The sequence below is a fragment of the Limanda limanda genome, chromosome 10 (assembly GCF_963576545.1).
Source record: "Limanda limanda chromosome 10, fLimLim1.1, whole genome shotgun sequence".
Classification (NCBI taxonomy): Eukaryota; Metazoa; Chordata; class Actinopteri; order Pleuronectiformes; family Pleuronectidae; genus Limanda; species Limanda limanda.
In genome coordinates, this window is record NC_083645.1 from 15,929,928 (window position 1) to 15,957,819 (window position 27,892).

Genomic DNA, 27,892 nt, shown 5'->3' on the forward strand with positions numbered 1-27,892 from the left:
GCCTTAAGAGCTTTTTCTCCATGTGGAAATAATACATATAAGATACTGCAGCGCTGCGTGCCTGAGGAAACCAAGGTTAGTACTACTACTCCACTGTCAGGAGTCAAAGCACCAAAACAGATATAAATATGATATGTGATGTTTTCAGATACTCGACAACCCATACATCCACATGCTTCTCTAACATCCATATTCATCCAAACCGAAACACCTGTATTGTTTAGGTCACACCTTTGCAAATTCAACCAATGCAATTCCCTCTCTCCAACTTGAGCCCTCACCTCATTGACTGAGTTCATAAGGTGCTTCCTGCTGAGTGTCATGTTGAGCGTGTTGTTTTGACTCAGCATTGGCGTCTTCATAAATACAAAGTCACTCCGGCTGGATAGGGTGGAGTAGCACGGCCTGTAAGTGCGAGTGTTTGGATCCTGGGAGCCTCCCACCACCTCCATGTAGCGTATGGGTCCATCGCTGTTGAGCTGCAGGTGCAGGTCCTTGCTCGGCCTCTGATGGTAGCGGCTGGACCTGTGGCTGTCGTAACAGCAAGAGTCGCAGGAGTCATCCAGGCCCGGGGTCCGGTGCCTTAGGCAGCGTATCATGAGGGCAACAAAGGTGATGAAGGAGACAGCTGATACACAGGCTAGAGAGATGATCAGGTACAAGGTGATGTCTGACATCCCTGTGCGGTGGTAAAAGGGCGTGTGGCGAGGGCTTGCTGGTGCATCGACGGCTGTGCTCTTCTCCTCCACGGTTACTGTAATGTTCACAGAACAAGACTTGGGCGGTTCACCATTGTCCTGGATGATAACCAAAATGTCATAGGCTGAGCCCTCTTCCTCCTCGGCCCATTTGCGGGCTGTGCGGAGCTCACCTGTGTGTGGCCCGATACGAAACATTCCAGCATTTGGTCCCAGGGCTATGGAGTAAAACAGCCATGCATTGTGCCCACTGTCTGCATCCACCCCTACAAGTTTATTTATGAGGTGCCCTGGGCCTGCAGATGGGGGCACAACAAGCTGTAATCCTTTCTCTTTTGGGTAGGAGGGATATACAATCACTGGTGCATTGTCATTCACATCCACCACAAACACATGCACGGTGACATTAGCGGTCCGTGGGGGCACCCCAGCATCCCGGGCCTGCACCTCAATACGGAAAGCATTGAGCTGCTCATGATCCAGAGAGCGCATGCTGTGGATGTGACCATTGTCTGGGTTAATGTAGACATAAGAAGCAATGGGTGAGCCCTGGACCATGCTGGGAAGGATGGAGTACGATATGCGAGCATTGTCCCCGAGGTCTGGGTCAGTGGCTGAAACAGCTGCGATGGGAGCACTGGGAGCGTTGCTCTCTGGGATGTCCACAGAGTATTTATCCTGAGAGAAAGTTGGAGCATTGTCATTCACATCAGAGAGCTCCACCACGAAGGTGATCTGTGATGAGAGGCGTGGTGAACCCGCGTCAGTGGCCCTGATGACCACTGTGTACTCTGGGACAGTCTCACGGTCCAAGTTGCCAGCTGTGATGAGGCTGTAATGCATGCCAAAGGCTGGAATAAGTTTAAATGGCAAACCTGGTTGGACAGTCAATGTAACCTCTCCATTCACACCCGAGTCCAGGTCCCGGGCACTAATGAGAGCTATTGCTGTCTCTGATGCCGAGTCCTCTCTAATAGGACTGGTCAGTGACGTCAGCGTGACCTCTGGTGCGTTGTCATTCACATCAACAATGTCCACTAGGACGTTACATGAGCCCTCCATAGCAGGAGAGCCCCCATCTCTGGCCTGCACTGTGATGTGGTACGCGGTGGCCTTCTCATAGTCCACATGGCCCTTCACACGGATCTCCCCGCTTTTAGAATCCACACTGAAGAGTCGGAGAACCCCCTCCGGTGTATATTTACTAAAAAGAAAAGAGATTTCTCCATTGTTGCCGGAATCCGCGTCAGTTGCGTTCAGCTTTGTTATTAAAGTGCCCAGTGCAACATTTTCTAATAGTCTAACTTTATTCACTGGTTCGTCAAAGACGGGCGCATTGTCATTTACATCCAGAACTTTAATGAGCATAAGGGTTGAGCCAGATTTCTCCGGCTGCCCCCCGTCCACAGCTGTGAGCATCAGGCGAAACTTGGCCAGCGTCTCCCTGTCCAGAGGTTTGTCCACCACGAGCTCTGGAAACTTACTGCCGTCGCTTTTAGTTTCCACGTTCAAAGTAAAAAAGTCATTCGCTGCGAGATGGTACGTGCGTAACGAGTTGGTCCCCACGTCCGGGTCGTGCGCGCTCTCCAAGCGGAACCGTGTGCCCGGCGCGGCCGCCTCGGAGATCTCCAAGGAAATGTTGCTGGTGGGAAAGTGCGGCGCGTTGTCATTCACATCCAGAATCTCCACCACCACGCGAAGGATCTCTAATGGATCATCCAGAACTATCTGAAGGTGGAGCGTGCACGTTAAACTCAGCTCGCACATTCGCTCCCGGTCTATACTTTGTTTGATGACCAGATCGCCGGTCGCCTGCTTCACCTCGAAGTACTGAGTGGAGGAATCCGAGACCACCCGCAGCCTCCTCTGGTCGATCCGCTGGGCAGTCAGACCCAAATCTTGTGCGATATTCCCAACGACGGAGCCCGGGCTTAGTTCCTCCGATACGGAATAGCTGAGCTGGGCGGACGCACAGGAGAGGCCGGCGAGATACAAGCAAAGGCTCCACAGCCTCCCTCCTCTGGAGCGCGTCCTCTGCCCGGGGTCCATTGTGCTGCGCTCCGAGGATCCGGGGGAAAGTTTCTAACTTCTTCTCTCACCGTAACGGATCCATGGTAGTTTCACAACCAGCCTGTCCCTCTGGAGGGCGAACATTTCCGTTTTAAAAACAGGGCGATGGGAAGTTTTGAAGTGATCATGACGGCCGACGTGAGAGAGAAAACGAGGGCGAAAATCAAAGTTTTTTTTTCCTCCGTCTCCGCTGAAACTCTGCTCTGTCTCCGCCGCCTCACCCCCCCCTCATGGGCGGGGAGAGGCCACTGAGGGCCTCCCCTCTCATTGGAGGACAGGGCTGGACCAGGGCTGTCACACAGCTCACACACTCCCTCACACACTCCCTCACCCATTGAAAACTTTATTCAGTCACTCCACTTCCACCGAGAGGCGAGTACCAGTCTCACAGCTCAGAGGTGGGAGAGGACAATGCCGAGGGGAAAGCAGGAGGAAGTATCGGTGCTTTTTCTTGGATAATGAAAAATTGCATTTGCACAGAGTTTGGAAGTGAATTTAGTGTTACAGACACACACACACACGCACGAACAAGCACGCTCCCAATAAGTGCTCCTTAGAGCAGTAAGAGGTGGCTGTTATTTATAGCGATGCCATTCGTAACCGCGGGGGGGCATAGTTTCCAAAGTGGTTTTTGCCCTGAAACCCAAGCGCACATCAAAGTGAAGCTGGAGTCAAACTTCATTGGGCCATAAAGTGAAGTCGTTCTATTGAAAATACTTTCAAATAAATCACAGCTATAAAAATGCCAACGTAATGTAGCTCAAACTAAAGTGCATTTATGAAAGAACAATAAAGTAAAATCATTGCTGCAGACAATACAACAGGACATTATTGGAGTTAGAATGAATGGACAAAAGAGGAAAGTTGGAGAAAATATTGAAATAATAACCTGGACATGAACATTTTAAATTAACTGTTTTATTCCAGTATAAAGAGGTGCCAAATGAAATTAGGATACTTTATATAATAAAAAGTCACTCGTTTACTAAAGTTATAGCCATTTATAATAGAGAAATATTACTAAGAAAATTGTGACATTTCTATGCGATGACCCTAGAGAAGGTGTGCCACCTGGTTTTCGTTGTTTAGAAGCACCACACAAACAAAATTAGTAAAATTCTGTTGATGAAACTTCTACAAACACAATTTTAGGAATGGCCTTTTCGTTTTCTGCTCACCTGCTGGCTCTCAAAGGTCCAGGTGCTGTCCGGTAAAGACGCATCCAGGACGCTGATCACCTCCTTAAAGTCAGTGGTGCTGCTGGGCTTAATCATAGTGAAATCACTGTACTCTGACATTGGAGACATACAGGACCGGAAGGACTGACTCTGGGACAACATGTCTCCTCCCATGACCTCCACGTACTTTATGGGTCCATCAGTGTTCAGCTGAATCTGCAGGTTTCTGTTGGGGTTCTTGTAACCATCATAGTCCCCCTGTCTCATGCAGCAACTACCGCTGCTTCTGCTGCTCCTGATGCATTTAACCGCTAAGATGAGAAAAGTCACCAGAGACAGCACAGACACTGAGGCCAGAGAGAGAATCAAATACAGGGTGATTCTCCCAGTTTTCCTGCTGGGCTCGGTCACTTTCTGTCGGAGGTCTAAGATGGGCTCATGGAGACCGTCCTCCAGCTGGATGGACACCGTGACGGTGGAGGACTGGACCGGGTCCCCGTCGTCCTTGATCTCTATAAGCAGCCTCTGAGAGGAGTCGTCCTGCTCGGACACAGCGCGTTTAGTCCTCACCTCCCCTGTGTACAGATTGACAGTGAACAGAGAGGCGTCTGTGGCCTCCGTCACTTTGTAGGAGATCCAGGCGTTATGGCCCGAGTCCGCGTCCACGGCCGTCACCTTGGTGACCAGGTGACCTGCTTTAGCGGAGCGGGGCATCCTCTGATGAGAGAGGGAGCCCAGTATAGCGGAGGAGGGGTAAATAACAGAGGGGGCGTTGTCGTTCTGGTCCAGGATAAAAACATGGACGGTGGTGTTGCTGCTGAGAGACGGAGAGCCCTGATCCTTTGCCTGAACCTGAATCTGAAACACCTTCAGTTTCTCGTAGTCAAACGAGTGCATGCTGTAGATGCTGCCGTTGTCTGAGTTAATGTAAACATACGAGGAGACAGAAATGTCCTGCACTTTAGAGTCCAGTATAGAGTAAGAGATTTTAGCGTTTTCACCAAAATCCAGGTCAGAGGCTGATACTGAGTACAGTATAGATCCTGGTACCCCATTCTCTTTTAAATACACATTATAGGAGGGCTGAGAGAATACAGGAGGGTTGTCATTTACATCAGTGATGCTGACTGGAATTATTTTCTTACTGGACAGAGGAGGCGAGCCTGAGTCAGTGGCTGTTATTTCCATATCATAGTGTGAGCAGCTCTCCCTGTCTAAAGTACCACTGGTAACCAGTGCGTAATTATTAGAAAAAGAAGGTTTCAGAGTGAAGGGGAAGCCCTTGGTGAGTTGCAACGTTACTTTGCCATTATCAGCAGAATCAAGATCACGCGCACTGATCAGGGCAACTACTGTGCCGCTTGGTGCGTCCTCGCGCACTGGCTTCGGCTGAGACGTGAGGACTATTTCAGGAGCGTTGTCATTGAAATCAGTAATATCAACCTGCACGCGGCAGTGTCCCTCCATTTCCGGGCTTCCTTTGTCTTTTGCAGTGACATCGATGTCAAACGACTTTACAGTTTCATAGTCTAACTCGCCTTTCAGACTAATTTCCCCCGTTATAGAGTTAATATCAAAGATTGACGACTCAAAATCTGGAGTCCGGGAGCCAAATGAGAATTCGATTTGACCATTCAAACCTTCATCTGCATCTGTTGCTTTGGGTTTTATCACAACAGCTCCCTTCATACTTTTTTCACCGAGTGTTACTTTATAAACGTTTTTTTCAAACACTGGAAAATTATCATTTATATCAAGCACGGTTATGGTTATTTGTGACGTTCCTGATCGAACTGGATTCCCTCCGTCTAATGCTGTTAGTAGGATTTTGTGAACAGCTTTCTTTTCTCGATCTAGTGGCTTATCTAAGACAAGTTCCGGAACGGTCTTACCACCCTCAATCTCTTTGATTCTGAGGGAACAACACTCGTTTTTACTAAGAGTATACGATTTGAGTGAATTGCTGCCAACGTCTGGGTCAGTTGCGCGCTCCAAATGAAAGCTAGTGCCAACTGCTGCTGATTCTGCTATTTTTAAAGATAATTCGTTTGAAATGAAACCTGGCGAATTGTCATTAATATCTCGTATTTCAACCTCAATGCGATGCAACTGTAGCGGGTCCTCAATGACCACTTGCAGAGGTAGAACACAGCTGTCGCTTTGTCCACATAAAGCCTCTCTGTCTATTCTGTCATTCACCACGAGCTCGCCCTTCCCCGCATCCACAGTGAAATACTGCTTACCAGCCTCCGAGGCGACTCGCAGTTTACGGTCAAAAATCTCAGACAGTCCCAAACCAAGATCTTTGGCTAGATTTCCTACCACAGAGCCCTGTTTTAGTTCCTCCGGGATGCTGTAACGAGTCTGTGCATCTATTATACTCCACAAGAGAAAGAAGTGATGCCACCAAAGCGCCTGCCATCTCCAGTCTCGGTATCCCATTGTCTTTGTCATCCGTGATTCAGTAAAATGCATCATTTCCAATCCACAGGAACAAAGAACATAAAGTCAAAATCCACATCCCAAGAGCGTGACATATTCCGTTAAAAAGATGGCCGTTTATGGCCAAAAAATGAATTAAGAATTGACATGATTCCCTCGCTTATATTCAACATTTACCTACACTCTCTCTCCCCCATTCTGAGCAATGTGGTTGTGGTGCTGAAGCTGCATGGGGGAGGGAGTAGATCTCTTTGTACAGTTCTGAATGTTATTGGTGCACAGCATCCTCCTCTCACATCCAATGAGAGCACCACTAAGCAGCGCCGTTAAAGACACACTCACCATTTGCACTGTCATGAATGAGCGAGTGAAGAGTCAGAGGGAGATGTATTTAAACATATCAAAGCATCAAATATATGAAAAAGTTATAAATGTATTAGGTTGATGCCTAAATTACATTAAATGTAAGTTTAAATTGTAATTGCATTGACACAATATGTGTTTCCATGTATTTGATGCCTAAATACCATCAGCCCCTTTTACGTAAATTAGTAAAAAATAAATAAACAAACAGACCAGTCATGAAATAAATGAAAATAGTAGAGTGAATTAGGTTTATGTTGATGGATTTTCAGTGTTACACCCTGCGTTAATGCTTCAAACAACTATTTATTCGCTGGCCGTCCACTGGTCTCATGGGTCAGAGTCGCTGTCCATCCCTTTGGTGCTGAAAGTCTCAGATCGAGAATCTCTGCAGTTTCTAGCACACTTACTTTTTTTATGTAAATGCTATATATAAATATTTAGATTTTACATTTTCATTTATTAAATATTTTATTTAATTAATTAATAAAATCATATATAAATGCAGTGATCAGTTTAGTGGCTGAGAACGCTGCGATTTCCCACAAACAAAGCAATTACAATAAAATTCTGTGTTTGCTACGTTGGTATTACACCATGCTCACCTGCTGGCTCTCAAAGGTCCAGGTGCTGTCCGGTAAAGACGCATCCAGGACACTGATCACCTCCTTAAAGTCAGTGGTGCTGCTGGGCTTAATCATAGTGAAGTCACTGTACTCGGACATTGGAGACATACAGGACCGGAAGGACTGACTCTGAGACAACATGTCTCCTCCCATAACCTCCACGTACTTTATGGGTCCATCAGTGTTCAGCTGAATCTGCAGGTTTCTGTTGGGGTTCTTGTAACCATCATAGTCCCCCTGTCTCATGCAGCAACTACCGCTGCTTCTGCTGCTCCGGATGCATTTAACCGCTAAGATGAGAAAAGTCACCAGCGACAGCACGGACACCGAGGCCAGAGAGAGAATCAAATACAAGGTGATTCTCCCAGTTTTCTTGCTGGGCTCGGTCACTTTCTGTCGGAGGTCTAAGATGGGCTCATGGAGACCGTCCTCCAGCTGGATGGACACCGTGACGGTGGAGGACTGGACCGGGTCCCCGTCGTCCTTGATCTCTATAAGCAGCCTCTGAGAGGAGTCGTCCTGCTCGGACACAGCGCGTTTAGTCCTCACCTCCCCTGTGTACAGATTGACAGTGAACAGAGAGGCGTCTGTGGCCTCCGCCACTTTGTAGGAGATCCAGGCGTTATGGCCCGAGTCCGCGTCCACGGCCGTCACCTTAGTGACCAGGTGACCTGCTTTAGCGGAGCGGGGCATCCTCTGGTGAGAGAGGGAGCCCAGGACAGCGGAGGAGGGGTAAATAACAGAGGGGGCGTTGTCGTTCTGGTCCAGGATAAAAACATGGACGGTGGTGTTGCTGCTGAGAGACGGAGAGCCCTGATCCTTTGCCTGAACCTGAATCTGAAACACCTTCAGTTTCTCATAGTCAAACGAGTGCATGCTGTAGATGCTGCCGTTATCTGAGTTAATGTAAACATACGACGAGACAGAAACGTCCTGCACTTTAGAGTCCAGTATAGAGTAAGAGATTTTAGCGTTCTCACCAAAATCCAGGTCAGAGGCTGATACTGAGTACAGTATAGATCCTGGTACCCCATTCTCTTTTAAATACACATTATAGGAGGGCTGAGAGAATACAGGAGGGTTGTCATTCACATCAGTGATGCTGACTGGAATTATTTTTTTACTCGAGAGAGGGGGGGAGCCTGAGTCAGTGGCTGTGATTTCAATGTTATACTCTGAGTAACTCTCTCTATCTAGAGCACCCCGTGTCACCAGCGCATAGTTATTAGAAAATGAAGGTTTCAAAGTTAGAGGAGAATCTTTTGGAAGTTGCAATGTCACCTTTCCATTATCACCAGAGTCAAGGTCCCGAGCAGTGAGCAGAGCAACTACAGTGCCACTCGGTGCGTCCTCGGGCACTTGGCTCGGTTTTGAAGTAAGAACAATTTCTGGAGCATTATCATTCATGTCCACCACCTCCACTTGAACACGACAATGACCTTCACTTTCTGGAATTCCTTTATCTTTTGCGTTAATGTCAATCTCGTGTATTGCAACGTTTTCATAATCTAACTGTCCAATAAGCATTATTTCTCCTGTTTCCGGGTTTATCTGAAAAATAGACAACATAGTCTCTGGTGTATGGTCAGCAAATGAATATTCAATCTCTCCATTAATACCCTCATCTGCGTCTGTTGCTTCCACCTTTAAAATCATTAACCCACTTTGACTATTTTCAGGGAGACTTATTTTATACAAAGCCTTTTTGAAAACAGGGACATTGTCGTTGTTGTCTAATACGGTCACTATAATCTTCGATGTTCCAGTTTTGACAGGACTTCCACCATCTAACGCTGTCAGCAGTAAGGTATGGATGTTTTGTTTTTCTCTATCTAACGGTTTTTCCAATACAAGCTCTGGCATTTTTCGTCCATTAGCCAAGTCTTTAATTTTTAAACTAAAACATTCATCTTTGCTGAGACTGTACGATTTTAGTGAATTACTACCCACGTCGAGGTCTTGTGCGGTCTCCAACGGGTAGCGCGCACCCACCGCGGTCAGCTCCGCTATTTTCAAATTTTTTTCTTTGCTGAGAAAATTCGGGGAATTGTCGTTGACATCTCTTATTTCTACCTCTATTCGATACAGATGTAACGGGTTCTCTATAACAACCTGCAGAGGTACAACACAGCTGGCGCTTTGTGCACATAAATCCTCTCTGTCTATTCTTTCATTCACCACCAGCTCGCCCTTCCCCGCATCCACAGTGAAATACTGCTTACCAGCCTCGGAGGCGACTCGCAGTTTACGATTAAAAATGTCTGATAATCCCAAACCAAGATCTTTGGCTAGATTTCCTACCACAGAGCCCTGTTTTAATTCCTCCGGGATGCTGTAACGAGTCTGTGCGTCTGTTATACTCCACAAGAGAAAGAAGTGATGCCACCAAAGCGCCTGCCATCTCCAGTCTCGGTATCCCATTGTCTTTGTCATCCTTGGTCCATTAGAATATGTTTTTTCCCATCGAGGTGTTGTTCACGCAAGCAGATCAACATAAATTCCACAGGCAGAATGGACATTTCATCATAATTAACTCCAAGATAGGTTATAATAAAGACCTAAATGCCAGACGACATCGAATACGCACATCTCTCCTCCGGCTCTGACACTGTTTGTAACCGTGGTGAGACAGAAAGGGGGATGGAGTAGATCTCTTTGTACAGTGCTCCATGCTATTGGATCACAGCAGCCATCTTTGCTGTCCAATCACAGAGAGCCAAGTCTGCCCCCCCCTCCCTCCGTCACAGACAGCAGTGAGGGGAGGGGAGAGAGATTTATCTGATAATTTTACTCGAATTATCACATAAAAAATAGAAGAAAACAAATAAAAACGCCACATAAAACGTGTCTTTATATTAAATAATTGAGAAACAAATTTAAATCTAAGTTTCAGTGATTGCTGCAGCCATATTTTCCTTTTCATGAAATCAATCAATAATAAATCAATCTAAAAAATCTTACAATTACATTTTATTACATTACCAAATATTCCATTCGCTAAAAAATACTATATTGGTTCCTAGTTATATACATAGGATCAACTTGATTTTCTGATTATAGTGAGCAACAGCAGTGTGTCAATGCTTATGTGCATTGCAGGTTTAAACTCGGGATATTGAAGGTCATATAAGATAATGAAAGATGCATGAATGGAAACAAATGTTGAATAACACACTTTTAAATGTTTGAAGCAGCAAATAGAACAAAACTGAAAAATAACCAAGTCAAAATACTATACCTCCATAATTCTCTCATAGATATAAACCGACCCTGAGGGTTAAAAATAAACTTATTGGCCAAAGATAACTGAAAATGTGTGACGTTCATTGTTTTCAGCTCACCTGCTGGCTCTCAAAGGTCCAGGTGCTGTCCGGTAAAGACGCATCCAGGACACTGATCACCTCCTTAAAGTCAGTGGTGCTGCTGGGCTTAATCATAGTGAAGTCACTGTACTCTGACATTGGAGACATACAGGACCGGAAGGACTGACTCTGAGACAACATGTCTCCTCCCATGACTTCCACGTACTTTATGGGTCCATCAGTGTTCAGCTGAATCTGCAGGTTTCTGTTGGGGTTCTTGTAACCATCATAGTCCCCCTGTCTCATGCAGCAACTACCGCTGCTTCTGCTGCTCCTGATGCATTTAACCGCTAAGATGAGAAAAGTCACCAGAGACAGCACGGACACCGAGGCCAGAGAGAGAATCAAATACAGGGTGATTCTCCCAGTTTTCTTGCTGGGCTCGGTCACTTTCTGTCGGAGGTCTAAGATGGGCTCATGGAGACCGTCCTCCAGTTGGATGGACACCGTGACGGTGGAGGACTGGACCGGGTCCCCGTCGTCCTTGATCTCTATAAGCAGCCTCTGAGAGGAGTCGTCCTGCTCGGACACAGCGCGTTTAGTCCTCACCTCCCCTGTGTACAGATTGACAGTGAACAGAGAGGCGTCTGTGGCCTCCGTCACTTTGTAGGAGATCCAGGCGTTATGGCCCGAGTCCGCGTCCACGGCCGTCACCTTAGTGACCAGGTGACCCGCTTTAGCGGAGCGGGGCATCCTCTGATGAGAGAGGGAGCCCAGTATAGCGGAGGAGGGGTAAATAACAGAGGGCGCGTTGTCGTTCTGGTCCAGGATAAAAACATGGACGGTGGTGTTGCTGCTGAGAGACGGAGAGCCCTGATCCTTTGCCTGAACCTGAATCTGAAACACCTTCAGTTTCTCGTAGTCAAACGAGTGCATGCTGTAGATGCTGCCGTTGTCTGAGTTAATGTAAACATACGAGGAGACAGAAACGTCCTGCACTTTAGAGTCCAGTATAGAGTAAGAGATTTTAGCGTTTTCACCAAAATCCAGGTCAGAGGCTGATACTGAGTACAGTATAGATCCTGGTACCCCATTCTCTTTTAAATACACATTATAGGAGGGCTGAGAGAATACAGGGGGGTTGTCATTCACATCTGTAATAGTGACATTTACAGTTTTCTTACTGGAGAGAGGAGGAGAGCCTAAATCGGTGGCAATAATGTCGATCTTATACTCTGAGAAACTCTCTCGGTCTAAGGCTGCACCAGTAACCAGTGCGTAATTGTCTGAAAAAGAGGGTTTCAGATTGAAAGGCGAATTCTTCGGGAGCTGTAAAGACACTTTACCGTTGTCCCCTGAATCAAGGTCTCGGGCACTAATTAACGCTACAACAGTTCCACTCGGTGCGTCTTCAGGCACAGAGTTTGGTTGGGAGGTCAGGAATATATTCGGAGCATTATCGTTAACATCAACCACCTCGATGTGCACAGTGCAGCGTCCCTCCATTCTTGGAGCTCCTTTGTCTTTTGCACAAATGTCAATTTCGAAATTTTCGTTTGTTTCGAAATCTAATTGCCCTGCGAGTCGTATTTCTCCAGTTAACGAATCAAGATTAAACATAGACAGGACAGTTTCTGGTGTGTGGGTTCCAAATGAATACTCTACTTCTCCGTTAGGGCCTTCATCAATATCTTTTGCTGTTAGATTTATGATAGATGCACCTTGTACACTATTTTCGCTTATGGAAACTTTATAAATATTTTTCTCAAATACAGGAATATTATCATTATTATCAAGCACATTAATGGTTATAACACAGGTCCCAGATTTCACAGGGTTTCCTCCGTCTATAGCTGTTAATTGAAGCTGGTGTGTCGCCTTTTTCTCCCTGTCCAGTGGTTTAGACAAGACGAGCTCTGGAACTTTCCTCCCACCAGATAAGTCTTTTATCTTTAAACTAAAATAATCATCTTTACTTATGGTATAGGACCTCACTGAATTCACTCCGAGATCAAGATCTTTAGCGGTCTCCACTGGAAAACGTGCCCCTGCCGCGGTCGACTCTGCTATTTCTAATATAATATCTTGCGACGGAAATTTGGGTGAATTATCATTAATATCCTGTATTTCCACCTCGACTCGGTACAACTGCAAAGGTTGATCAATAACAACTTGCAGAGTCAACACACAGCTGGCGCTTTGTCCACATAAAGCCTCTCTGTCTATTCTGTCATTCACCACCAGCTCGCCCTTCCCCGCATCCACAGTGAAATACTGCTTACCAGCCTCAGAGGCGACTCGCAGCTTACGGTCAAAAATCTCAGACAGTCCCAAACCAAGATCTTTGGCTAGATTTCCTACCACAGAGCCCTGTTTTAATTCCTCCGGGATGCTGTAACGAGTCTGTCCGTGAATTACACTCCACAAGAGAAAGAAATGATGCCACCAAAGCGCCTGCCATCTCCAGTCCCGATATCCTATTGTCTTTGTCATCCCCGGACCGTTCGAATTATTTCCCAGTGAGGTAATCGAAAGGAAAATTGTTACCACCCATTTCCACGAGGCATTAATCTAAAAGAAAGTTCCGAAATCGCCTCATGACAAAAAGTAATATGAATATTAGTCCTTCTAGTTCCGAGAAGAGCATCACTCCCTCTCATTCAGCTCATTGCACTGTAAGTGTTGATGGTGCTGAGGCTGCATGGGGGGAGGGAGTAGATCTCTTTGTATAGTTCTATGTTTTTTACTGGTGGACAATATTCATCTCTACCATCCAATAGGAACGGAGGTGAGCAGTGCTGTTAAAGACACAGTCGCCCTCCAAAGAATCTGCCTCAATGCATTTACAGTGTGTAGACAAATGCCAGCTGCTTTACGTGGCCAATAATGTTACTGCACCTAAAATAATATTCTGAGTGCAACAATACTGATCTGGTTGTTCGAACCTTTGATTAAACAAAACTACGTCTGTGATTTGAACATGAAAAAAAGAACAGAGAAAGCAGTTTTACGTCAGTTATATGAAAACCTATTCAAGGTGTCGCTGTTCATGTGTCTGGTGCTGAAACAAACTGCCATTATAAGAGCATTTCAAAAAACCAATGCACTGTATAACGTAAACAGAACTGAAAACAAGGTTTGAATTAAAATAATATGATTTTGTGGATTAATAATAAAATATTAGAAGTAGTAAAAAGCAACAACCACTTTTGCAGCACAGGATGTCCATGAGTAGCAAAAGCCCCGCAAAAGTGCTAGGATTTGTTATTGAAGATGACTGGGTTGAAATGAGGAGTGATTACCATGTTAGTATTTCGCTTCCATCTGTAATCTGACATCAACAATTTAAAGAAATTTTGAAATAACATGACAGTATTGTATGTGATAACACAAGTTTAACTCTCACCAGAACTCCAGTGAATGTAACTAAAATACCCAAAACAAAGTGAAAACTGATGTTTGTGACCTGTAGCCAATACTAAAAGCAATTAAAACACCATGTCACCAGAAGGAAGTTGCATACCTGAATGACAGAAATATTGAATGAAACGACACAAGATTACATAGTGGCTCTCCTATTGTTTTCTGCTCACCTGCTGGCTCTCAAAGGTCCAGGTGCTGTCCGGTAAAGACGCATCCAGGACACTGATCACCTCCTTAAAGTCAGTGGTGCTGCTGGGCTTAATCATAGTGAAATCACTGTACTCGGACATTGGAGACATTGGAGACATACAGGACCGGAAGGATTGACTCTGAGACAACATGTCTCCTCCCAGGACCTCCACGTACTTTATGGGTCCATCAGTGTTCAGCTGAATCTGCAGGTTTCTGTTTGGGTTCTTGTAACCATCATAGTCCCCCTGTCTCATGCAGCAACTACCGCTGCTTCTGCTGCTCCTGATGCATTTAACCGCTAAGATGAGAAAAGTCACCAGAGACAGCACGGACACCGAAGCCAGAGAGAGAATCAAATACAAGGTGATTCTCCCAGTTTTCTTGCTGGGCGCGGTCACTTTCTGTCGGAGGTCTAAGATGGGCTCATGGAGACCGTCCTCCAGCTGGATGGACACCGTGACGGTGGAGGACTGGACCGGGTCCCCGTCGTCCTTGATCTCTATAAGCAGCCTCTGAGAGGAGTCGTCCTGCTCGGACACAGCGCGTTTAGTCCTCACCTCCCCTGTGTACAGATTGACAGTGAACAGAGAGACGTCTGTGGCCTCCGTCACTTTGTAGGAGATCCAGGCGTTATGGCCCGAGTCCGCGTCCACGGCCGTCACCTTAGTGACCAGGTGACCCGCTTTAGCGGAGCGGGGCATCCTCTGATGAGAGAGGGAGCCCAGGACAGCGGAGGAGGGGTAAATAACAGAGGGGGCGTTGTCGTTCTGGTCGAGGATAAAAACATGGACGGTGGTGTTGCTGCTGAGAGACGGAGAGCCCTGATCCTTTGCTTGAACCTGAATCTGAAACACCTTCAGTTTCTCATAGTCAAACGAGTGCATGCTGTAGATGCTGCCGTTATCTGAGTTAATGTAAACATACGATGAGACAGAAACGTCCTGCACTTTAGAGTCCAGTATAGAGTAAGAGATTTTTGCGTTTTCACCAAAATCCAGGTCAGAGGCTGATACTGAGTACAGTATAGATCCTGGTACCCCATTCTCTTTTAAATACACATTATAGGAGGGCTGAGAGAATACAGGGGGGTTGTCATTCACATCAGTGATGCTGACAGGAATTATTTTCTTACTGGACAGTGGAGGCGAGCCTGAGTCAGTGGCTGTAATTTCAATGTTATATTCAGAGAAACTCTCTCGGTCTAAAACACTGTTTGTAACAAGTGCGTAATTATTAGCAAATGACGGTTTCAAATTAAAGGGGGATCCCTTTGGGAGCTTTAATGTCACTTTGGCGTTATCGCCGGAGTCAAGGTCTCGTGCACTGATTAAAGCTACTACTGTCCCTCTTGGCGAGTCCTCCCGTAACGGATTTGGTTCAGAGGTGAGAACTATTTCTGGCGCATTGTCATTAATGTCTATTACTATTACTTGTACACGACAGTGTCCCTCCATTTCAGGAAGTCCTTTATCTTTTGCAGTGATATCTATTTCATGTATTGTATTACTTTCATAATCTAAGGAACCTACTATGGAAATGTCACCTGTTTCCGAATTTAAATGAAAAATTGACAACAATGACTGCGGTGTGTGCTCACCAAATGCATATTCAATCTCTCCATTAACACCTTCATCTGCGTCCGTTGCTTCGACTTTTACAAGAACTGAACCAGTGACGCTATTTTCATGCGCAGTTAAATTATACAACGGTCGTTTGAAAACAGGGACATTATCGTTATTGTCGAGTACAGTAACTATAATATTTGTGGTTCCAGTTCTGACAGGGTTGCCTCCGTCTACAGCGGTCAGCAGTAGCTGATGTACACTTTGTTTCTCTCTGTCGAGGGATTTCTCCAGCAGAAGTTCTGGAACCTTTCGATTTCCTGATAATTCTTTAATCCTTAAACTAAAACAATCATCTTTACTTAGAGTATACGATTTTACTGAATTACTACCAACGTCAAGATCCTGTGCTGTTTCTATGGGAAAGCGTATGCCTGTGGCAGTAGATTCGGCTATTTTTAAAGATCGCTCCTCTGTTGAAAAAATGGGAGAATTGTCATTAATGTCCCTGATTTCAACTTCTATTCTGTGTAGTTGTAACGGATTCTCTGTTACAACCTGCAGAGGCAGCACACAGCTGGCGCTTTGTCCACATAAAGCCTCTCTGTCTATTCTGTCATTCACCACCAGCTCGCCCTTCCCCGCATCCACATTGAAATACTGCTTACCAGCCTCAGAGGCGACTCGCAGTTTACGCTCAAAAATATCTGATAAGCCCAAACCAAGATCTTTGGCTAGATTTCCTACCACAGAGCCCTGTTTTAGTTCCTCCGGGATGCTGTAACGAGTCTGTGCGTCTGTTATACTCCACAAGAGAAAGAAGTGATGCCACCAAAGCGCCTGCCATCTCCAGTCTCGGTATCCCATTGTCTTTGTCATCCTTGGTCCATTAGAATATGTTATTTCCCATCGAGGTGTTGTTCATGCAAGCAGATCAACATAAATTCCACAGGCAGAATGGACATTTCATCATAATTAACTCCAAGATAGGTTATAATAAAGACCTAAATGCCAGACGACATCGAATACGCACATCTCTCCTCCGGCTCTGACACTGTTTGTTACCGTGGTGAGACAGAAAGGGGGATGGAGTAGATCTCTTTGTACAGTGCTCCATGCTATTGGATCACAGCAGCCATCTTTGCTGTCCAATCACAGAGAGCCAAGTCTGCCCCCCCCCTCCCTCCGTCACAGACAGCAGTGAGGGGAGGAGAGAGAGATTTATGTGATCATTTTACTCGAATTATCACATAAAAAATAGAAGAAAACAAATAAAAACGCCACATAAAACGTGGGTTTATATTTTATAATTTAGAAACAAATTTAAATCTAAGTTTCAGTGATTGCTGCAGCCATATTTTCCTTTTCATGAAGTCAATCAATAATAAATCAATCTAAAAAATGTTACAATTACATTTTATTATATTACCAAATATTCCATTCACTAAAAAATACTATATTGGTTCCTAGTTATATACGTAGGATCAACTTGATTTTCTGATTATAGTGAGACAACAGCAGTGTGTCAATGCTTATGTGCATTGCAGGTTTAAAATCGGAATATTGAGCGTTATAGAAGATAATGAAAGGTGCATGAATGGAAACAAATGTTGAATAACACACTTTTAAATGTTGTCTGTTTGAAGCAGCAAATAGAGCAAAACAGAAAAAATAACCAAGTCAAAATACTATACCTCCATAATTCTCTCATAGATATAAACCGACCCTGAGGGTTACAAAATAAACTTATTGGCCAAAGATAACTGAAAATGTGTGACGTCCATTGTTTTCTGCTCACCTGCTGGCTCTCAAAGGTCCAGGTGCTGTCCGGTAAAGACGCATCCAGGACACTCATCACCTCCTTAAAGTCAGTGGTGCTGCTGGGCTTAATCATAGTGAAGTCACTGTACTCTGACATTGGAGACATACAGGACCGGAAGGACTGACTCTGAGACAACATGTCTCCTCCCATGACCTCCACGTACTTAATGGGTCCATCAGTGTTCAGCTGAATCTGCAGGTTTCTGTTGGGGTTCTTGTAACCATCATAGTCCCCCTGTCTCATGCAGCAACTACCGCTGCTTCTGCTGCTCCTGATGCATTTAACCGCTAAGATGAGAAAAGTCACCAGAGACAGCACGGACACCGAGGCCAGAGAGAGAATCAAATACAGGGTGATTCTCCCAGTTTTCTTGCTGGGCTCGGTCACTTTCTGTCGGAGGTTTAAGATGGGCTCATGGAGACCGTCCTCCAGCTGGATGGACACCGTGACGGTGGAGGACTGGACCGGGTCCCCGTCGTCCTTGATCTCTATAAGCAGCCTCTGAGAGGAGTCGTCCTGCTCGGACACAGCGCGTTTAGTCCTCACCTCCCCTGTGTACAGATTGACAGTGAACAGAGAGACGTCTGTGGCCTCCGTCACTTTGTAGGAGATCCAGGCGTTATGGCCCGAGTCCGCGTCCACGGCCGTCACCTTAGTGACCAGGTGACCCGCTTTAGCGGAGCGGGGCATCCTCTGATGAGAGAGGGAGCCCAGGACAGCGGAGGAGGGGTAAATAACAGAGGGGGCGTTGTCGTTCTGGTCGAGGATAAAAACATGGACGGTGGTGTTGCTGCTGAGAGACGGAGAGCCCTGATCCTTTGCTTGAACCTGAATCTGAAACACCTTCAGTTTCTCATAGTCAAACGAGTGCATGCTGTAGATGCTGCCGTTATCTGAGTTAATGTAAACATACGATGAGACAGAAACGTCCTGCACTTTAGAGTCCAGTATAGAGTAAGAGATTTTTGCGTTTTCACCAAAATCCAGGTCAGAGGCTGATACTGAGTACAGTATAGATCCTGGTACCCCATTCTCTTTTAAATACACATTATAGGAGGGCTGAGAGAATACAGGGGGGTTGTCATTCACATCTGTTATAGTGACATATACAGTTTTCTTACTGGACAGAGGAGGAGAGCCTAAATCGGTGGCAATAATGTCGATCTTATACTCTGAGAAGCTCTCTCGGTCTAAAGCTGCACCTGTAACCAGTGCGTAATTGTCTGAAAAGGAGGGTTTCAGATTGAAAGGCGAATTCTTCGGGAGCTGTAAGGACACTTTACCGTTGTCCCCTGAATCAAGGTCTCGGGCACTAATTAACGCTACAACAGTTCCACTCGGTGCGTCTTCAGGCACAGAGTTTGGTTGGGAGGTCAGGAATATATTCGGAGCATTATCGTTAACATCAACCACCTCGATGTGCACAGTACAGTGTCCCTCCATTCTTGGAGCTCCTTTGTCTTTTGCGCAAATGTCAATTTCGTAATTTTCGTTTGTTTCGAAATCTAATTGCCCTGCGAGTCGTATTTCTCCAGTTAACGAATCAATATTAAACATAGACAGGACAGTATCTGGTGTGTGGGTTCCAAATGAATACTCTACTTCTCCATTAGGGCCTTCATCAATATCTTTTGCTATCAGTTTTATGATAGATGCACCTTCTACACTGTTTTCGCTTATGGAAACTTTATAAATATTTTTTTCAAATACAGGAAAATGATCATTGATATCAAGAACATTAATGGTTATTACACAGGTCCCAGATTTCACTGGGTTTCCTCCGTCTATAGCTGTTAATTGAAGCTGATGTCTCGCATTTTTCTCCCTGTCGAGAGATTTAGACAAGATGAGTTCTGGGACTTTCCTCCCACCAGATACGTCTTTTATCTTTAAACTAAAATAATCATCTTTACTTATGGTGTAGGACCTCACTGAATTCACTCCGACATCAAGGTCTTTAGCGGTCTCCACTGGAAAACGTGCCCCTGCCGCTGTCGACTCTGCTATTTCTAATATAATATCTTGCGACGGAAATTTTGGGGAATTATCATTAATATCCTGTATTTCCACCTCGACTCGGTACAACTGCAAAGGTTGATCAATAACAACTTGCAGAGTCAACACACAGCTGGCGCTTTGTCCACATAACGCCTCTCTGTCTATTCTGTCATTCACCACCAGCTCGCCCTTCCCCGCATCCACAGTGAAATACTGCTTACCAGCCTCAGAGGCGACTCGCAGCTTACGGTCAAAAATCTCAGACAGTCCCAAACCAAGATCTTTGGCTAGATTTCCTACCACAGAGCCCTGTTTTAGTTCCTCCGGGATGCTGTAACGAGTCTGTCCGTGAATTATACTCCACAAGAGAAAGAAATGATGCCACCAAAGCGCCTGCCATCTCCAGTCTCGGTATCCTATTGTCTTTGTCATCCCCGGTCCGTTCAAATTATTTCCCAGTGAGGTAATCGAAAAGAAAATTGTTACCACCCATTTCCACGAGGCATTAATCTAAAAGAAAGTTCCGAAATCGCCTCATGACAAAAAGTAAAATGAATATTAGTCCTTCTAGTTCCGAGAAGAGCATCACTCCCTCTCATTCAGCTCATTGCACTGTAAGTGTTGATGGTGCTGAGGCTGCATGGGGGGAGGGAGTAGATCTCTTTGTATAGTTCTATGTTTTTCACTGGTGGACAATATTCATCTCTACCATCCAATAGGAAGGGAGGTGAGCAGTGCTGTTAAAGACACAGTCGCCCTCCAAAGAATCCGCCTCAATGCATTTACAGTGTGTAGAGAAATGTCAGCTGCTTTACGTGGCCAATAATGTTACTGCACCTAAAATAATATTCTGAGTGCAACAATACTGATCTGGTTGTTTGAACCTTTGATTAAACAAAAACTACTGTTGTGATTTGAACAAGAAAAAAAGAAAAGAGAAAGCAGTTTACGTCAGTTATATGAAAACCTATTCAAGGTGTCGCTGTTCATGTGTCTGGTGCTGAAACAAACTGCCATTATAAGAGCATTACAAAAAACAAGAGCACTGTTTAACGTAAACAGAAGTGAATACAATTTTAATTTAACTATATGATGTTGTGGATTATTAATAAAATAATAGAGGGAGTTAAAAATAACAACCACTATTGCATCACAGGATGTCAATGAGTAACAAAAGCACCACAAAAGGGCCAGGATTTGTTATTGAAGATGACTGTGTTGAAATAACGAGTGATGACCATGTTAGTATTTCGTTTTCTATTTGTATCTGACATCAACAATTTAAAGAAATTATGAAATAACATGAAAGTACCGTATGTGATAACACAAGTTTAACTCTCACCAGAACTCCTGTGAAGGTAACTATAAATACCCAAAACAAAGTGAAAACCAATGTTTGAGAGCTGTAGCCAATATTAAAAGCATTTAAAACACCATGTAGCCAGAAGGAAGTTGCATACCTGAATGACAGAAATATTGAATGAAACAACACATAGTGGCTCTCCTATTGTTTTCTGCTCACCTGCTGGCTCTCAAAGGTCCAGGTGCTGTCCGGTAAAGACGCATCCAGGACACTGATCACCTCCTTAAAGTCAGTGGTGCTGCTGGGCTTAATCATAGTGAAATCACTGTACTCGGAAATTGGAGACATTGGAGACATACAGGACCTGAAGGACTGACTCTGAGACAACATGTCTCCTCCCAGGACCTCCACGTACTTTATGGGTCCATCAGTGTTCAGCTGAATCTGCAGGTTTCTGTTGGGGTTCTTGTAACCATCATAGTCCCCCTGTCTCATGCAGCAACTACCGCTGCTTCTGCTGCTCCGGATGCATTTAACCGCTAAGATGAGAAAAGTCACCAGAGACAGCACGGACACCGAGGCCAGAGAGAGAATCAAATACAGGGTGATTCTCCCAGTTTTCCTGCTGGGCTCGGTCACTTTCTGTCGGAGGTCTAAGATGGGCTCATGGAGACCGTCCTCCAGCTGGATGGACACCGTGACGGTGGAGGACTGGACCGGGTCCCCGTCGTCCTTGATCTCTATAAGCAGCCTCTGGGAGGAGTCGTCCTGCTCGGACACAGCGCGTTTAGTCCTCACCTCCCCTGTGTACAGATTGACAGTGAACAGAGAGGCGTCTGTGGCCTCCGCCACTTTGTAGGAGATCCAGGCGTTATGGCCCGAGTCCGCGTCCACGGCCGTCACCTTAGTGACCAGGTGACCCGCTTTAGCGGAGCGGGGCATCCTCTGATGAGAGAGGGAGCCCAGGATAGCGGAGGAGGGGTAAATAACAGAGGGGGCGTTGTCGTTCTGGTCCAGGATAAAAACATGGACGGTGGTGTTGCTGCTGAGAGACGGAGAGCCCTGATCCTTTGCCTGAACCTGAATCTGAAACACCTTCAGTTTCTCATAGTCAAACGAGTGCATGCTGTAGATGCTGCCGTTATCTGAGTTAATGTAAACATACGACGAGACAGAAACGTCCTGCACTTTAGAGTCCAGTATAGAGTAAGAGATTTTAGCGTTTTCACCAAAATCCAGGTCGGAGGCTGATACTGAGTACAGTATAGATCCTGGTACCCCATTCTCTTTTAAATACACATTATAGGAGGGCTGAGAGAACACAGGAGGGTTGTCATTCACATCAGTGATGCTGACTGGAATAATTTTCTTACTGGACAGAGGAGGAGAGCCCGAGTCAGTGGCTGTAATTTCAACATTATATTCTGAGTAACTCTCTCTGTCTAAAGCACCACTGGTAACCAGTTCATAATTATTAGAAAATGATGGTTTTAGAGAGAAGGGAGAACCTTTGGGTAATTGCAATGTCACTTTAGCGTTATTGCCAGAGTCGGCATCACGCGCTTTCAGCAAAGCCACCACTGTGCCACTTGGTGCGTCTTCGCGCACCGGCTGCGGTTCAGAGGTGAGAACAATTTCTGGAGTGTTATCGTTAACATCTAAAACATCTATTTGGAGACGACTTTGACTTTCCATTTCAGGAACTCCCTTGTCTTTCGCCTTTATTTCAATTTTGTAGGAGGCTGTTCTTTCATAATCTAAGTCTCCTTTCAATTTTATTTCCCCTGTTAATGAATTTATTTCAAATACTGATAAAACGGAATCAGGTGTCCGTGACGCAAAAGAGAATTCAACTTCACCGTTTGGTCCCTCGTCAGCATCCGTTGCTGTCATTTTGACAACAAACGTATCTTTTGCCGTGTTTTCATGTAAGGAAACTTTATATATATTTTTATCAAAAACTGGAAAATTATCATTGTTATCAAGCACTGTGACAGTGATCTGTGAGGTGCCAGACAGGACTGGGTTCCCTCCGTCTAACGCAGTCAGAAGTAGCTGATGAGTTGCTTTCTTCTCTCGATCAAGAAGCTTATCTAACACTAACTCAGGGACAGTTTTTCCATCTTCAACCTCCTTCATTTTCAACGTAAAGCATTCGTTTTTAGTCAACGTGTAGGATTTCACCGAATTACTTCCAACGTCTGAATCCTCTGCACCCTCTAAAAGAAAACGAGATCCCACCACTGCAGATTCAGCAATTTTCAGAGACATTTCTTTTGTGTGAAATCTGGGTGAATTATCATTTATATCCTTTATTTCTACTTCAATGCGATGTAAACGTAGAGGGTTTTCAAGAACGATTTGCAGAGGTAGAACACAGCTGGCGCTTTGTCCACATAAAGCCTCTCTGTCTATTCTGTCATTCACCACCAGCTCGCCCTTCCCCGCATCCACACTGAAATACTGCTCATCAGCCTCAGAGGCGACTCGCAGCTTACGGTCAAAAATCTCAGACAGTCCCAAACCAAGATCTTTGGCTAGATTTCCTACCACAGAGCCCTGTTTCAGTTCCTCCGGGATGCTGTAACGTGTCTGTGCGTCAGCTATACTCCACAAGAGAAAGAAATGATGCCACCAAAGCGCCTGCCATCTCCAGTCCCGGTATCCCATTGTCTTTGTCATCCCCGGTCCGCTAGAATATGTTATTTCCCATCGAAAAAATCGAAGATAAATCCAGTTCCACAGGAGCGTTAGTTACCCCCATAAAAATATACAAATCATTTTCGTTCATCTCTGAAGCTTAAATTGGAAAACCTCCTCTTGATCTCCGAGATGCATCACCCACCGTCCTCCAGCCCTTTGCATTGTTGACGCGTATGATGCCGAGGCAGCAAAGGGGAGGGGATAGATCTCTTTGTACAGTTCTGTATGGGATTGGTGCACAGCATCTCTCACTAGCATCCAATAGGAAGACGACTGAGCAGTGCATTTAGACACAGAGCTGCGCCCACGAGAGGAGGCACACACGCATTACAGTGTGTGATAGAGTCCTCAGGATTTAAACTTGTGTTTCTAGTGCATTATGAAAAACCATCATATAAAACTGTGTATTCAGTATAAACCACTTTAACAGATCGAAATCCACACCTCTATCCCCTTTACTAAAGTTAAACACCTTCTGAAGAAAAATAAACCAACAGTTTTTATTAAATTAAAAATGAAAAAATTCTACAACTATAATAGCAAAACACATGCTCTTATTATTTTTTATTTTGTTACTGTTGTTTAGACAAATCTGGTTTTTGCAACTGCGAGTAACTGGAGAATTGGATTTGGATAAAATAAAGTGGCAGTGGCTGAATCAAAAATATTGACTGGAGACTTGATTGCAATATTAATGTATTAATACGTTTTTTCCCGAAATTATATTGCATTGCTCACACATTTTCAATATGAAGTTGATGGAAATGAAGATGAAAATTAATTTTTTTATCAAGTGAAAGTTAAACATCATGCTGTGTTATTTAAACAATAACAAACATGTCAGTTGTGAACATCAAAATGTCCTATAATCTGCTCACCTGCTGGCTCTCAAAGGTCCAGGTGCTGTCCGGTAAAGACGCATCCAGGACACTGATCACCTCCTTAAAGTCAGTGGTGCTGCTGGGCTTAATCATAGTGAAGTCACTGTACTCGGACATTGGAGACATTGGAGACATACAGGACCGGAAGGACTGACTCTGAGACAACATGTCTCCTCCCAGGACCTCCACGTACTTAATGGGTCCATCAGTGTTCAGCTGAATCTGCAGGTTTCTGTTTGGGTTCTTGTAACCATCATAGTCCCCCTGTCTCATGCAGCAACTACCGCTGCTTCTGCTGCTCCTGATGCATTTAACCGCTAAGACGAGAAAAGTCAACAGAGACAGCACGGACACCGAGGCCAGAGAGAGAATCAAATACAGGGTGATTCTCCCAGTTTTCTTGCTGGGCTCGGTCACTTTCTGTCGGAGGTCTAAGATGGGCTCATGGAGACCGTCCTCCAGCTGGATGGACACCGTGACGGTGGAGGACTGGACCGGGTCCCCGTCGTCCTTGATCTCTATAAGCAGCCTCTGAGAGGAGTCGTCCTGCTCGGACACAGCGCGTTTAGTCCTCACCTCCCCTGTGTACAGATTGACAGTGAACAGAGAGGCGTCTGTGGCCTCCGTCACTTTGTAGGAGATCCAGGCGTTATGGCCCGAGTCCGCGTCCACGGCCGTCACCTTAGTGACCAGGTGACCCGCTTTAGCGGAGCGGGGCATCCTCTGATGAGAGAGGGAGCCCAGGACAGCGGAGGAGGGGTAAATAACAGAGGGGGCGTTGTCGTTCTGGTCGAGGATAAAAACATGGACGGTGGTGTTGCTGCTGAGAGACGGAGAGCCCTGGTCCTTTGCCTGAACCTGAATCTGAAACACCTTCAGTTTCTCATAGTCAAACGAGTGCATGCTGTAGATGCTGCCGTTATCTGAGTTAATGTAAACATACGAGGAGACAGAAACGTCCTGCACTTTAGAGTCCAGTATAGAGTAAGAGATTTTAGCGTTCTCACCAAAATCCAGGTCAGAGGCTGATACTGAGTACAGTATAGATCCTGGTACCCCATTCTCTTTTAAATACACATTATAGGAGGGCTGAGAGAATACAGGAGGGTTGTCATTCACATCAGTGATGCTGACTGGAATAATCTTCTTGCTCGAGAGAGGGGGAGAGCCTGAGTCAGTGGCTGTTATTTCAATATTATATTCTGAGAAACTCTCCCTGTCTAAAGCACCACTGGTAACCAGTGCGTAATTATTAGAAAATGAAGGTTTCAAAATAAAAGGAGAACCTCTGGGAAGCTGTAAAGTCACTTTACTGTTATCCCCTGAATCAAGGTCTCTGACTTTGAGCAAAGCAACAACTGTGCCACTGCGAGAGTCTTCGGGTACAGAAGTGGGTTTTGAAGTCAGCAGTATTTCTGGGGGATTGTCATTTACGTCTAACACATCCACCTGCACACTGCAGTGACCCTCCATCTTAGGCAAGCCTTTGTCTTTCGCACTTATCTCTATTCGATACGAGGTTTGATCTTCATGGTCTAACTGTTTTTTTAAATATATATCTCCACTAACAGCATCTATATGAAACAACGACAGCACCGATGGTGGTGTGTGTATGCCAAGTGAGTACTCAATTTCTCCATTTGGACCCTCGTCTATGTCGGTGGCTTTTGTTGTGATTACAAACGAGCCATTCGCACTGTTCTCTTGAACAGACACTTTATAAACGTTATTTTCAAATAATGGCACATTATCGTTATTATCAAGAACTGTTATAGTTATTTTTGAAGTTCCGGATTTTACCGGGTTTCCTCCGTCAACAGCAGTGAGAAACAAATTGTGAATCGCCTTTTTCTCCCGATCTAATGATTTATTTAAAACTAATTCGGGTAATTTTCTTCCATTTTCAATTTCTTTTACTTTTAATATGAAGCACTCGTCTTTGCTTAGAGTGTACGTCTTCAATCCGTTACTCCCAACATCGGGATCCTCTGCGCTTTCTAAGGGAAAACTCACACCTACAACGGTGGATTCAGCAATTTCTATTATGTGATCGCTATTGAGAAAACGAGGAGCGTTGTCGTTCACGTCTCTTATTTCCACTTCTATCCGGTTTAACTGTAGCGGGTTCTCAATAACAACTTGCAGAGGTAGAACACAGCTGGCGCTTTGTCCACATAAAGCCTCTCTGTCTATTCTGTCATTCACCACCAGCTCGCCCTTCCCCGCATCCACGCTGAAATACTGCTCCTCAGCCTCAGAGGCGACTCGCAGCTTGCGATCGAAAATCTCAGACAGTCCCAAACCAAGATCTTTGGCTAGATTTCCTACCACAGAGCCTCGCTCCAGCTCCTCCGGGATGCTGTAACGTGTCTGCCCGTCTGTTGTACTCCACAAGAGAAAGAAATGATGCCACCAGAGCGCCTGCCATCTCCAGTCTCCGTATCCCATTCTCTTTGTCATCCTTGGTCCCTTACAGCAGGACGTTATTTCCCACCGACGTATCATTTCGAATAAAGACGGCAATATAAAAATCCATCAAAGAGGAAGTTGCTGTTCTCCAAAGATATCCACATGTATGCATCCTGACGTGCGAATTGAAGTTATGTTATTTAATCTGAGTGTTTAAACGCATCCTCCTCTCATCTCGGGTCGGAGCAATGTACTGGCTACAGTGTTGAGAATGGATGGGGGAGGGAATAGATCTCTTTGTACAGCTCCTAATCCTATTGGTGCAGAGCATCTAACCTGCATCCAATGAGCTTGAAACAGAAATGTGCTACAGCCCCAGTATTGCAAATCAAGAATGCATGAAATGGCACAGGCAGGTGCTTCTTCCCAAGAATATTTATTCAAAATAAACCCAGAGGCTGTCGATCAAATTTTAATTCATTTTACTGATCATTATTGTTACAATTCCTGCATTTTTAGTCACACTGCTATTCTAATATTTAACTTCATATCAGTTTTGCAAGATGTGTAAATATGAAATTCCAAACCAATGTACCTTAAGAGGAAACTCTCAGCACAGGCTAAGACTTAATTATATAGATAGGAATATGAATGACATGTTCAAAAGTCATGTGCTTTGAGTCACAATCAGTTTGCCATTCATAAAGCTCTACAGCAACAAAAGGCAGTTTATTAAAGTCTGATATATCTGGAGAAGCATATAGGAGTTGTAATGCTAAAAAGACTAGTGGTCATTATCCTACTAATAGACTAAGGTTATTGTATTAGTGGTTTTTTTTCAGTAAAACCTTCTTTAATTTAGAGAGCGATTTGTAAAGAACGTAAAGTTATTTCAGAGTCAACGGTTCAGTTGCATGTGA

At 44.9% G+C, this 27,892-nt stretch overlaps 6 protein-coding genes across 13 annotated transcripts in view; all 6 read right to left on the bottom strand.

The window, feature by feature from the left end:
• LOC133012097 (protocadherin gamma-A11-like) overlaps nucleotides 1-27,892 on the bottom strand; it is a 250,455-nt gene that overhangs the window by 11,814 nt on the left and 210,749 nt on the right. For 2 of the 8 annotated variants that reach the window (XM_061080067.1, XM_061080066.1), the window contains exon 1: nucleotides 282-2,955. The exons of the other annotated variants lie outside the window; for them this stretch is intronic. In XM_061080067.1, coding sequence (XP_060936050.1) covers nucleotides 282-2,747 — 2,466 coding nt within the window. In that variant the 5' untranslated portion in view covers nucleotides 2,748-2,955. Of the gene's footprint in view, nucleotides 1-281; nucleotides 2,956-27,892 lie in introns of those variants that run through there. 8 annotated transcript variants of the gene reach the window in all.
• Nucleotides 7,342-9,825, bottom strand: LOC133012160 (protocadherin gamma-C5-like). The gene has a single exon (XM_061080140.1). It carries the CDS (start codon nucleotides 9,808-9,810, stop codon nucleotides 7,342-7,344), a length of 2,469 nt encoding a protein of 822 aa, XP_060936123.1. The 5' UTR covers nucleotides 9,811-9,825.
• Nucleotides 10,710-13,172, bottom strand: LOC133012099 (protocadherin gamma-C5-like). The gene has a single exon (XM_061080075.1). It carries the CDS (start codon nucleotides 13,170-13,172, stop codon nucleotides 10,710-10,712), a length of 2,463 nt encoding a protein of 820 aa, XP_060936058.1.
• Nucleotides 14,255-16,753, bottom strand: LOC133012108 (protocadherin gamma-C5-like). The gene has a single exon (XM_061080083.1). It carries the CDS (start codon nucleotides 16,733-16,735, stop codon nucleotides 14,255-14,257), a length of 2,481 nt encoding a protein of 826 aa, XP_060936066.1. The 5' UTR covers nucleotides 16,736-16,753.
• Nucleotides 17,341-20,114, bottom strand: LOC133012161 (protocadherin gamma-C5-like). Its single transcript, XM_061080141.1, has 2 exons — nucleotides 17,635-20,114; nucleotides 17,341-17,353 (listed from the first exon to the last, which is right to left on the bottom strand). Exons 1-2 carry the CDS (start codon nucleotides 20,106-20,108, stop codon nucleotides 17,341-17,343), a joined length of 2,487 nt encoding a protein of 828 aa, XP_060936124.1. The 5' UTR covers nucleotides 20,109-20,114.
• LOC133012162 (protocadherin Fat 4-like) lies at nucleotides 21,181-27,023 on the bottom strand. The gene is made up of 2 exons (XM_061080142.1): nucleotides 24,557-27,023; nucleotides 21,181-23,681 (listed from the first exon to the last, which is right to left on the bottom strand). The coding sequence occupies exons 1-2, from the start codon at nucleotides 27,021-27,023 to the stop codon at nucleotides 21,181-21,183; spliced, it is 4,968 nt and encodes a 1,655-aa protein (XP_060936125.1).